This window comes from Panicum virgatum, chromosome 9K (assembly GCF_016808335.1).
Source record: "Panicum virgatum strain AP13 chromosome 9K, P.virgatum_v5, whole genome shotgun sequence".
Classification (NCBI taxonomy): domain Eukaryota; kingdom Viridiplantae; phylum Streptophyta; class Magnoliopsida; order Poales; family Poaceae; genus Panicum; species Panicum virgatum.
Window position 1 is genome coordinate 60,030,340 of NC_053144.1, and position 12,974 is coordinate 60,043,313.

Genomic DNA, 12,974 nt, shown 5'->3' on the forward strand with positions numbered 1-12,974 from the left:
ATGTGACGGGTACTATAGAATTTTTTTTGGAATTAAATAGGGCCTCAGTACTACTAAAGTTCAACGCACATCCAATTAATGAAGGTGGTAACCGTGTTGCTAGGATGCTGCTTCTCTCACAGAACACATGCATGATCGTGAAAGGGATCGATTAAAACGCGTTTGTGAATTGGGACAGTGTTGGCCATAATACGAGAAACCACAGGATCGATTTGGCTATCGGTCGTTCTCAAGTACTATTTCTTTTTTATTCCTAAGAGAATGATACGTACGCTCACTCCACTTCTGTATGTTAGCTAGTACTGTACTCTATAACTCCTTAAATACAAGGAAATCTACCGTTTAGATTTTTTATTAAAAAAATATGGAGTATAAAATTTGCCTCTTTAATTTGAGGTATAAAATTTGCAAAAGTTGTTACGTATACATTTGAAGACGGGAGAGTACTCAAATCAAAGTAATTAAATTCAGATATATAGTATGCTCTTCTCTAACCCGGGCCACCCGGTTGGTTAGCTGATGTCGATTAGCTAGCTGCGCACAAGGGCCCGCGTACAATCGAGCGCACGAAACTTGTGACTAGGTTCCATTCCAACTTTAAATGTTTTTGTCTTGTACCGTGTGTTTTATCATACACTTCCAATTTTAAATGAAGCATGAAAGTCGCCCATGGCCAGAGGGCGGCTAGTGTTGCGTAAGGCTGGACGAAAAACTCGAAACTCGCTAGCTCGCTCGACTCGCTCGTTAGTAGCTCGGCTCGAGCTCGACTCGTTTTATAATGAGCCAGCTCGTTTAATAACAAGCCAACTTGCTTTATAATGAGCCAGCTCGAGCTGGCTCGCGAGCTGCTCGCGAGCCATAATGAGCCAAGATAAATAACAAATATTGTATGAATTAGTTGAAACGATCAACGAATAATGGTTGATCATGGTCATGGATGATAACATACTTATATTTTTTATTATAAAATTCACATTATTTTATTTATTTTACTTTAAATATGCATGTGATGTATTTTTTTTATAGATTTACGGTTATCATCTCTATGTAAATATTTTTATACTCTGGCTCGCGAGCCAAACGAGCTAGCTCGAGCCACTAACGAGCCGAGCCGAGCTAGCTTTCTGGCTCGTTTGTATAACGAGCTATAACGAGTCGAGCCATAACGAGCCGAGCTATAACGAGCCGAGCCACTAACGAGCCGAGCTGGCTCGATATCCAACCCTAGTGTTGCGGTATCTAGTACATGACTACATGCAGCCAGTCCGCGGAGATAATATATGAGTGCGATGTGTGTTAACCGTCTGTCTTCGATGTACTTCCTAAACAAAACTAAAAGGAGCACCTCTCCATTCCAAACACCCCATTGCCCAAATAAACAATCTAGTGGAAGTTAATTCATCTTATTTGATTTTCATTATACTCCCTTGCAAACAGAAACGCCAAAAAAAAAAGGATCTATTTGCTCTAAGGATATTAACTGAAGAAGGGTTGACCAAAGGAGATAAAATCTAAGCCCTCGTTTGTTTTTTTCAGTTTAAGTCATAAGTCCCGTCACATAGCACGTTTAAACACCAACTAGAAGTGCTAAATATAAACTTATTATACAAAGCTAATTTCATAAGTCGCGACTTAATCATGAGACGAATTTATTAAACTTAATTAGTTCATAATTTGACAACTAATTGCTACGGTAACTGTCCGCTAATCATGTATTAATTATACTTAATAGATTCATCTAGAGTCCTAATTGCAACCTATATAATCAATTATATATTAAATTGGCATCCGAATATTTAAATTGACATTCGAATAATTGATGTGACAGCTATTTAAAAACCAAACGAGGCCTAAAAGCAACTCCAACAGCCTCTGTATATCCTTTGGATTGGCTAAAAATGAAAAAATCTCTGTAAAATCCGGATGCAACAGACTCTCTTTCCGGCTCGCTTATCTTTCCAGCTCGGCAACCCGGCCCCCTCGGTCGGCATCTTTGGCGAAGGAGTGAGCTCGCCATACTGCTTCTTCCCGCCCCGGCGCCCCGCGCGTGTCTCCGTCCCGCCCTCTCGCGGCAGCCCATCCAGCTCGCGGTTGTCACCCGCCGGTCAAGCAGGAGCAGCGCCGCCGGCTAGCCCGCCTTCATCTCCGTCTTGCCCTCCCGCAGAGCGCTATGATGTCTAGCAGAGCCGGCCTTGCATGATGAACAAGAGCCCAATTGAACCATGGAAGGGCGGATGGATGGATTTCATAGGGAACCATGATAAGCATACGAATCAAAAAGCTACATGAACAGAGAAGCTGAAGAATCTCGGCTTGCTCGAGAACGAGAACCCAACTGCAAGAAGAGCGGAATCCACCCAAGCGTGGAGGAGGAAGGTAGGCGTGGTGGAGGAGAAGCGCCATGGAGAGGGAGAAGGGAGCTGTTTGCGTGGTGCTCTGCTGAACCTCGCCGATGGGGAAGGGATTGCGCAGAGGAGGTGGGTGGTGGGCTGGTCGCTAGGATGAATACAGAATACGGAGAGGAGATTTGGAGAGTTTGTTGGATTGTGCCGAAATTTGAAGAAGAAATCTTAGTCAAATGAATAGCTAAATGTGAATATAGAGAGTGGAATTTTGCTAAGCTCTTGGAGTTGCTCTAACTATGTTACATGCCTCTTTTCGTGACAAGCAATACCACGATAGATGTATACCAAGTCCAAAGTTCTGTTAACGGCACATCAAGGATAAAGCCAAACTAAAATTTTCTTATTTATTTTGGAAATAAATAATAGTACTGAACAAGCATACGCAGATATCAAGATGTAGCCAGAACTTGTGCCCATTCTACGTAAGACTAGGACATCAATACTATTAGACATGTGGCACTAAAAGAATATTTTATGGTCTCATGGGCACGTACATTACCATTTCTAGAGCGGTATTATCTTTTAGATGTCCTAATGTTAAGACAAGATGAACAGAGAAATGACAAGGGAACATCTAGAGGACGATCGTCGAGAGCATATAAGGGCGATTCTTGAGGTGGAAAGAGTTGAGTTTGAACCAAAGTATTTGGGCCTCCCCACACTTGATGGGCGACAAAAGAACAGAGATTCCAAACGCTAGGTGAGAGGTTCGGCAAAAGGATTTCTGCTTGGTCAGAGAAGTTACTTTCAGCTGCAGGGAAGGAGGTGTTAATCAAAGCTATTGCCCAAGCAGTTCCGACGTATATTATAAGCGTTTTCCAAATGACTAAAGGATTTTGTGAGGAGCTGGCGGAATTATTGGTTTGGGGCTGGAGATGGAATCCGTAAAACTCATTGGATTGCTTGGGATAAATTCACAAGAAGTAAAGCTCGTCGAGGCTTGAGAGATTTCCAAATCTTTAATCAAGCACTTTTGGCCAAACAAGCATGGAGATTATTAGCTTTTCCTGAAAGCCTGTGTGCACGGCTTATGAAAGCTATATATTTTCCGAACGGAGATCTGCTAGACACAGCCTTCCCTTTCCAGGTATCTCCAATCTGGAAATCCATTATATTTGGTCTAGAACTGTTGAAGAAGGGAACAATATGGCGTATTGGTGATGGAAAGAAAGTAAAAATCTGGAGACATAATTAGATCCCAAGGGGTGTCTTCCTAAAACTGCCGGCTCAAGTGGGTTGCTGAACTTATAGATAAGGACAGCAAGAAGTGGAAAGAAGAACTGCTATCATATTATTTCCATGCTCATGATGTGGAGGCTACCTGCAAGACTAAAATTCCCCAAATGCCATTAGAGGATTCATTTGCATGGCAGTATGAGAAATCGGGATGCTTCTCAGTTAGAAGTGCTTATAAACTTGGTGTTGAGCTTTGTGACCTTGAAAAGGGAGGGACAGGTTCCAGTACCAGGCCGGATGGCTCAAGACCTGCATTGAAACGCTTCTGGTCACTAAAGGTCCCCCAAAAGATCAAGGTATTTGCGTGGAGATTAATTCATGGGGGGCTGGCTACAAGAGTTAACAAACGAGTGAGAAATTTGGAGACCATAAGCAACTGTGAAGTTTGCGGAATGGAAGATGAGGACGAACACCATGCAGTAGTGCGGTGTGATCTGGCAGCGGTCTTAAGAGCTGAAATGCGCAAATCCTGGAACTTACCTCTGGAGGAAGAGTACAGGTTTACAAGGCCAGATTAGCCCAGAGAGAGCAGTACAGGTTCTCTTGCTCCTGTGGAGATCTTGGTACAGTCTAAATGAGGTGGTGCATGGAAAGGGAATTTTTATCATGGGCTCAGTCAAGTTCTGACAAGCTATAGTGAAGAACTTTTGTCTGTACAACAACGGATAGGAGAGAATGGGAAAGGTAAACAACTCGTTGCTCATGAGGAGCTTGATCATCGAAGGGAGGAGAGTACTCCCCTGAAGCAAGTATGGGAACCTCCAAAGCTGGGCTGGATGAAAATAAATATCGATGGAGCCTATTCCGAAGTGTCGGGCCGAGCTGGCATCGGTGTTATCATACGAGACCATTTGGGCAATGTCAAGCTATCGGCATGGAAAGTCATCTATGGCGCCTTCAATGCAGAAGAAACAGAAGCATTGGCATGTAGAGAAGGAATCCTCCTTGCTACAGAATGTGAACATTTACCGGCAATATTAGAATCAGACTGCTCCATGGTTATCCAGTACCTGAAGGAGGAAAAGACGATGAGACCGGCCTGCCACTCCATCATCCAGGAGGCGATAGAGGCTGCTAGCAGGCTACCGGAACTCGAATTGTGTCATGTGAAGAGAGAAAGAAATAGAGTATCAAATGAGCTCGCGCATTTGGCTAAGCGACTGGATCATAGCGCTATGTGGCGTAGTCGCTTTCTAGCTTGTGTTGAGCAGTTGATTGCTTATGATTGTAACTCTTCCATAAGTAATCTATAAAATCTCTCTTTACTCGCAAAAAAAAACAAACAGAGAAATGACGAATTGTTCAAGCTATACGTCGGTATGACCCGTGCAACCAACGTTCTTTAGTGTCCGCACGGTAGTCTAGGGAGTCTTGCTGATTAAGCTCCACCGTGTTTCCTTAGCGTGCATCCAATACGGTTGTTCTAAGCAGGAGTAGCTTTTATGATTTGAAAAAAAAGTAGGATTATCTACTACCTCTTTTCGAATAAAGAAACGCCAACATTCTTCGGCCGTGGGGCTGGGAGAGACCTGTCATTAAATCGAGAGTAAATTCCTTCTATGCCACTGTAAAATACAACTCATCCCTTATATGCCATTGAAAAATGTCTAATCCCTTTCAGTGCCATTGTTTATAATTCTTGATCCCCTCAGTGCCACTGCCATTTGTTTTCACCGTCAAACTACCGTCGACGACCCGCCAGTCCATCTCCACCCTTCTCTCTCCCCCCTCCGGCACTATATCACGCAACACTCCACCTCTCGCCCCACGCGCGCAGGGGCAACGGCGGCGGCGGCGCCGCCACAGCAGCGCAGCGCAGGGGCATCAGCGGCGGCGGCGGCGCAGCAAGGGGCCAACCGCAGCGCCCGGCATGGAGGAGCAGCGCGGCAGCGCGCCGGCCGGCGGAGCGCGCGGCCCGCGAGCAAGGAGAGCTCGCGGCCGGTGGTAACGGCGCTAGGAGCACGGCGGCGGCTGCGACGCAGGGAGTGCGGTGGTGGTGGCGAGCTGGGCGAGCGTGGCAACCAGAGCTCGCGGCCCACCCCCTCCCCATCCTGACGCCGCCAGAGCCCCCTGCCGCCGAACCCTAGGCTCTGCCGCCGATCTGAACGAGCGGCGCGCCTCCCTCCCTCGCGCGGGCCCCGGTGCCCCAGCCCGGTGGGACGGAGCCAGTGTTGGGGCAGCTCCTCTCCGTCTCCTCCGCCCATGGCGCCGCCGGAACCTTCGTCCACGCTCTGCTCCGCCTTGGCGCTACCTCCGGGTCCGAGCTCGAGGTCGCCGCTGCCTCTCCGCCTCGCCGCGGCCGGCCTCGAGTGTTCCCCGCCACGCGACGTCGCGCCGCGCGGCGGCCTCGCGTGCACGCCGCTGCGGCCGCTCCGCCTCGCCGCGGAGCGGCGAGGGGCGCGGCAAGGGGGCCGTGGCGAGGGGGCAGGGGAGGGAAAGGACGGTGCGGCTCCGCGGGTCGCCGGAGTAGGGAACAGGGGAGGGGCCGCGCTCCATGGCCGGCCGCGCACCTCACCGAAGCAGGGGCCGCCTGCTCACCGCCGCCGCCGCCCGGCAAGCGTGCCGGCCACCGCTCGTCGTCCCAAGCTCGGCGCCGTGGAGCTCGACGCCGCCGAGCCCAGATCCAACGACGCTCGCGGAGGAGGGAGGAGGGAGCAGGCGCCGCGGCGGGAGGATGCGCCGGCCCTGCTCGCCTCCGGTCCTCCCCGCCGCTCGGATCCGCTCGAGAGGAGGCCGCGAGGAGGTGGTGGATGTAGCAGGGGAGCACGGTGACCTCCCGCGCGAGGGAGGGTGGGCCGCTCGGGAAAAAAGAAGTAACTGGAGAGGGAACGGAGGGGTATTCTGGTCTTTTCGTCATACTCTTTAATGGATATGTTAAGGAGACTTAACAGCAATGGTATGGAGGGGATGAAAAATTATAAACGATGGCATAGAAGAGATGATCCTATTTCCAATAGCACATAAGGAATCACTTCAATTTTCTAATGGCATACAGGAAATTTACTCTTAAATCACCTGGGGCCCCGTACTACCGAGATCTGCGGCGCCCGGTTTGAACTAATCGGCTCCGGAATCGAATCCGTCCGGAACCAAAACGAGGAGACGCAACGGAAGCCGGGGGCTCTCTCCGCTGGGGCGAGGAGACGACGACAGGGGAGGGAGATCCAAATCTCTTCCGCCCACGCGCACATCGTCCTCCTCCCTCCCTTTCCCCAATCCCCACCGCGTCGCCTCGCGCCTGCGTGCGTGCCCGTCTCCTCCTGCCAGCCTGCGTGCGCGACTAGTAGAAATATAAGCGCGCGTGCCGCCCTGGCCTCCCGCTCCTCCGGTTAATCCCGCCCTGGCCGTTCACATTATCCGCGCGCGCGCGGGCGTCTCGGGCGGCCGTCGCGTGTGCCGTCGCCGTGCGGCCTCTGTTGGTGGCGGCGCGCGGCGCGTGAGCGACGACGGGGGTGTGCCGCCCAGCGGGGGAGGAGGGCGTCCGTCCGGCGGCGGCGATGGTGGGGGTCAGCGGCGCGGAGGCGGTGTCCGTCGCGGTCCTCTTCTCCTTCGCCTTCATCTGCGCCCGCTTCCTGCTGGACCGCCTCGTCTACAAGGTACAGTGATAATCCCCCTTCGTCCCGCCACCGCCAGATTCGCGCCGGGTTCCGCGAGATCTCTCGCTTCCCTGGTTGCGGCCCGCGCCACCAATGCTCCCCGTCGCGAGTCGCAACGCGGGCGCGGGGTGTGGGTATACGCCGCTGCTCGTTGCGTCTTCGTAACCGATCAGTTGATCCCCCGCTAATCCGGCGGCGGGATCAGCCGCGCTCGCGTGACGTAGTGCTCCCCGCCTGTCTCCAAACTGAAAACTGGTCGTTAATTGCGTTATTATCGGTGGCTGCTATCCTGCTGAGGATCAACGTTGGCTAATACGAGCTTGTGTTTTTGTTCTCATGCTCTGGGTGTGGTTTAAGTAGCGGATCAGTTGTTTTGTGCTTATGCGAGGCTTTTTTGCAATAAACCCTTGCACTTAATAAATCTACATCTGGTTTGGCTTGCCAATTGCTTTACCTTTTCCTGAACTGCTGCGAGTCCGTGATGATGTCATTGACTCTGTCTAGAAGGTTTGAGCCGAATAGAGGTGATGCAAATATGGTGATAGATATATATTTTTGAGTAAAATGCATGGGAGGTCCATAAATTTGTAAGAGTGTCATATAGGTCCATCAACTTCGAAAGTGCATTTTTGGGTCCCTAAACTTTTTAAGTCGTTCACCGCAGGTCTATACCCCTCCACGTGAGCAAGTATCGATGACATGGCGTGCTGACTGGGCATCTTTATCTTTCATGCATTTCTCCTTCCTCTCTCCACCCCTCCCTCTCTCTCTCCCACCCATCCTCTCTCCTTGCGCCGACGGCTCCCACCCTCCCTCTCTCCCTGCGCTGGCGCCGCTCGTCCCGCGCCCCGCCACCAGCTTGCCGCTGTGCTCCGCCTTTGCCCTCGCCGCCGTTGCGCTCCGCCTTCGCACTCGCCGCCGCGCCCCGCCACCGCACTCGCCGTGGCACCCCGTACCCATCCTCGCCGCCGCGCCCGGGCTCCGGGCTTGCCGCGGCGCCCCGCCACCATCCTCGCCGCCGCGCCCGACCTCCGCGCTCGCCGCGGCACCCCTCCACGACCCTTGCCGCGGCACCCGCCATGGTGTGCAGCGGCGCGCGGCTTCCGCCGGCGACAAGGCCAGCGAGAGCGGAGGCGGGGCGTAGGCGGCCGGCGAGCGTGCCCCGTCGGCCTCGAGGGCGCCTGGACGCCGCCCCGGAGCTCCGTCCCGGCCGGACCCACGCGGGGCCAAGGCGGTGGCGGCCGGAGGCCCGCGCCGCACCGGAGCCCTACGAGGTGGCCACCGGCGAGCACCCGCGAGCGCGCATGCGGTTGCGCCGGCCGAGCTCGCCCCTCCTCCCAATCCCGCGCCGCGCCCGTCCCTCTCCCTCGAGCTCCTCCGGTCCATGGCGGCAGCGGCCATGGCGTATGCCCGCGCGGGTCCATGGCACGGCGGCGGCCTCCCCGCGCCGGTGCTCCCTCCAGATCCGGTTCTCTCGGTGCGGCGGCGAGCCTCCTCGCGCACCTCCTACCAACGTGGGCGGCTCCAGCGAGTTCCGCGGGCCAGGGGCTACCCCGGCGGTGGAGGAGACGCGGAGCAGAGGCGCCCCCTCGCCTCGGAGCTCGTCGGCCGAGCGGAGCCGCGGGGCCGCCCTCCCTCCCTCGAGCGGAGGTGCCCCCTCGCCGCGGAGCTCGCCTGCCGAGCGGGGCCGCGGAGCTCGTCGGACGAGCGGAGCCGCTTGGCACCCATGTCTGGAGGAAGAAGAAAGAGTGGCGCCTAGTCAGCGTGCCACATCTGCGCTAGCTGCCCACATGGATGCGTATGGACCTCCGGTGAATGACTTAAAAAGTTTAGGGACCCAGAAATGCACTTTCGGAGTTGATGGACCTATATGACACACCCTTACAAGTTTGAGGACCGCTGGTGTACTTTACTCTATATTTTTTTTCCAATAAGGAAACTAATAGCTATATAGCTGCCCCCCCTTCATAACCTCTTAAATTATCCTGGCGTTGGTTCAAGTTTTTCCATAATTGCAGTTTGAACGTTACCTTTTTACATGCCAGATAGCTGTCAGTTTAACTTATACATCCTACACTTGGCCTTATGTAAATATTTCTTTTCAGCCATTGGCAGTTTACCTATTCAGTACCAAAGCTTCTAAGTTGATGAATGACGAGACCAGGCAAGCAAAGATTGTCAAGTTCTCAGAGTCCATTTGGAAACTTACATACTATGCTTCTGTTCAAGCATGGGTCCTCATGATAATAAAGCAGGAACCATGGTCATTGGATACAATGCAATACTTCAATGGCTGGCCGAATCAACCCATTCCGTGAGTGCATTACTGTTCCTTAATATGCTATTGAAATCTACTGCTCTTGCCACTTGCCAGTCTCTTTGAAGTTGAAGAGACAGCACTTTACTATCATTAGTATAAATTATCCTCCAAATGTTCTAGCCGTGGAATTTTCCATGGCATTTTGAGTGCTTGGTTCTACACTTCTGCAGAATGGACAACATCTATTTTCTAAAACTTGGTAGCTGTGGAAATCATTGCTTGCTTGTTATCAGCACATTTTCATTCCTGTTATTGTTATTGAGGTAACATGATAGTTGAATGTACCCAAAAAATCATTATTGTCGTGCAACAAGCCAACAATGTTTATTTAGGATTTGCACCTTGCGCTTCATCAACCATCTCGGTGTTCTACTGTTCTTACTCTATCCCATTTTGTTAGTTGCACTTGAAAGTAAGAACAACATAATACTTATCTAACTCCCTCCAAACACTGTCATTGTTTTCTTCTTTTGTTGGTAATTCAGTTGGGATAGATGATTTTTTTGTACAATTTTGTTGGCTAGCTAATGCGTTTTATCTAGTTCCCTAATTGTGGTTAAAGCACATGGCCATATACTATGCTATGTGATGAACTTTGTTTTGATTTACTAGTCAGAGGTGACACTGAGACATCAATAGAAACAAAAATCTGCTGTCTAACAACCATGCTACTTGTTGTACTGCCTTTTAATTCACCGTGGTTATTATTACAGCTTTCACATCATGATGGCTGAATCCTCTGCTTAATTCACTGCTAGCAGCTGTAACTGTAAATCATAAATGTACTTCACCAAGTTTACTTCTGTTTGCCATAATTTGACTACAAATGGCAGATGCTTCTGCTAAACATGTCTTGTACAAACTTTAATCTGCAACATTTGATGCCAGCAGCACAACTCCCTGTATTTCTTCCCTGTATCATCATTCTGTTCTAACTTCCACAAGTGAAACACGCTCAAGCATATTATTTGTGAACTATTAATATGTTATCTGGAGTGAATTGGTAGTTTTTGCTTCCTCTAATGTATATTCTGCTTTCTTTCAGGAAGATATTGATGTTTTTCTACATGTGCCAGTGTGGATTTTATGTCTACAGCATTGGTGCTCTTGTTGCTTGGGAAACCCGCAGAAAAGATTTTGCTGTAATGATGTCTCATCATGTAATAACATCTGCTCTAATTGGAGTTTCATATCTGACCGGGTAAATCTTTTTTCGATCACCTAATGATGTATTTTCACTTCACAACACCTTCATTCTGGTGTCAGATATTTAGGGTCAACTGGTAATATTCTGAGTTTTATGAGGCAACAGTGTGATTCATTAGGCTAAATTTCCACAAGAATTCAAGGATGTTCTGGACTTAGATACTCCCTCCGTTCCAAATTATAGGTCATTTTGGCTTTTCTAAGTTAATAGCTTTTGGTATGAACCTAGATATACACTGTGTCTAAATAGATTGCAGAAACTGTGTATCTTGAAAGCCAAAATGATCTGCAATTTGGAACGGAGGGAGTAGTTTTTTTTAGTAGTCGTTTTTTTCTAGATAGAGTGAAAAAAAGGGTGGTAGTTTGGTTCTTGGAATGTATTGATAAACATTTGGATCTGAGATTATTATAAATAAATAGAAAAGCGAAACTCTCAATGACAATGAGATTTAAAAGGTATGTAACTATGTATTGGCATCGTTTGATCCTGATATTTCAGTTCCGGTCCTTTATTTGACCACCCTCCCTCAAAGCATAACTATGTCTGCTCTTGCACATTAATTGTTATGAAAATTTATGTCTCTGCTAGGCACATGGTATTACCAGTTTTCCTTCCACCTCATTTTCTTTTGACTCTGGTTCCATTAGGCATAGGGTATTGCCATTGTAAGACAGCTGTTGTGGCCTCTTGCAGGTTTTTTCGAATTGGGACAATCATTCTCGCCCTGCATGATACAAGTGATGTGTTTCTTGAGACTGCCAAATTGTGCAAGTACACAGAAAAAGAGCTGGGTGCTAGCTTGTTTTTCGGTCTCTTTGCTATCTCCTGGCTCCTATTGCGTCTGATTTACTTTCCATTTTGGATAATCAAAACCTCTAGGTTTGTTTGCTACTTCTCTTCATGATAACTTTTTGTTTTTTGCTACCTTGTAGTTTTAGACTTACTGTTGCTGCCCTTGCAATGCCAGCTATCATTCCATCACATTCTTGAGGAAGGTGGATGAATTCCCTACAACTCTGTACTATATCTCCAACACAATGCTTCTCACATTGCTTGTGTTCCATGTGTACTGGGGGAAACTCATATGTTTGATGATAATGAGACAATTGAATAATAAAGGACAAGTTACAGATGATGTTCGATCTGGTAAATAATTCTTTGGAATTACTCAATTGGTTGGTTTGCATTCAGCCATGAATCATAGATATTATTTTGGCACATTACTTGCAACAAGAGAGCCTTGCATTTATTTTATTATTATTGTTTAGGTAAAAGAAATAGAGGATGCCATCATGGCATGTGTGTAATGACAAGTCCTGCATTTCTGGCAAATGGATTGGCACATTTTAGGAGCCCTCCTGTTATAGTATAGCATGCATATGTGAACTTTCATTGAAACAGACTCTAGTGGCAAAGGCATTAGCATTAGTTCTAATGATTAAATTATTTTATTTTAATAATGCAGATTCCGAGGATGACGAGTAATAGGGAGAATCATTCTTTGACATCTTCAATGTGTCATTTCTTCGCTGATACTTTTCTATGCCTGCTTCCAGAATAGATTGGGTCTTGGCAAGTTCAGGGCACGGATAGGAAAGTTGATCTCTGTATATTGCCTTATGATATTAAACGTGGCTAGACCGAGAATGGAGCAGGTCCTATACATGATGGGTACAGCTAGCAGCTTACTTGAAGGTTCCTTCACAAATTTTTGGTTCACCTTTTTTGATATGGGAAAAGACATGAGAGGGCGTGTTCCGTAGCTTTTTTCCCGAAGCTTGCTGAACCCCTCTGTACCATGTTCAGTATACTTCACCTGTGAGTAGATTTAGTTCTAATTCATGGTAATAAATTGATTCTTTTGATCGGGAGTAAATCTCATGTATCTTGGTGATCTGGTGTGGTGTGCATTGAGCTTTATGCAGCTGTACAAATTTTTTGAACAGCGTATTCTGAACGTTCTAGTTGGACGAAGTTCCCATCTAAGAATATGCGTTATCCCTCTTCTATGTTAGGATAGAAGTATGGTTTAGATGCATCTTGTTATCAGATTTTTCCCAATTAGACTTCAGTTGAATACGAAATGAAAAATGTTGATGCGAACATGTAACTTTTCTGTATCAAACACAATCTGATCGCTTCAAACTCAATGGAGAAATATTCATATTAGTGGATATCATCGATTTAACATTATCAGACTATCGTATTTA

General features: G+C 48.5%; 1 protein-coding gene across 1 annotated transcript; it reads left to right on the forward strand.

Moving 5' to 3' along the window:
* Positions 1–6,754: 6,754 nt before the first annotated feature.
* On the forward strand, positions 6,755–12,771 carry LOC120652923 (ASC1-like protein 3). Its single transcript, XM_039930875.1, has 6 exons — positions 6,755–7,237; positions 9,343–9,551; positions 10,603–10,758; positions 11,458–11,643; positions 11,732–11,910; positions 12,230–12,771. Exons 1-6 carry the CDS (start codon positions 7,139–7,141, stop codon positions 12,247–12,249), a joined length of 849 nt encoding a protein of 282 aa, XP_039786809.1. The 5' UTR covers positions 6,755–7,138; the 3' UTR covers positions 12,250–12,771.
* The last annotated feature ends 203 nt before the right edge of the window (positions 12,772–12,974 follow it).

Coding starts and splice junctions, on each gene's coding strand:
- LOC120652923 (XM_039930875.1), top strand. CDS start 7,139: ATGGTGGGGGTCAGCGGCGCGGAGGCGGTGTCCGTCGCGGTCCTCTTC. Junction 11,644..11,731: donor TGGATAATCAAAACCTCTAG/GTTTGTTTGCTA, acceptor TTGCAATGCCAG/CTATCATTCCATCACATTCT. Junction 11,911..12,229: donor TACAGATGATGTTCGATCTG/GTAAATAATTCT, acceptor TTAATAATGCAG/ATTCCGAGGATGACGAGTAA.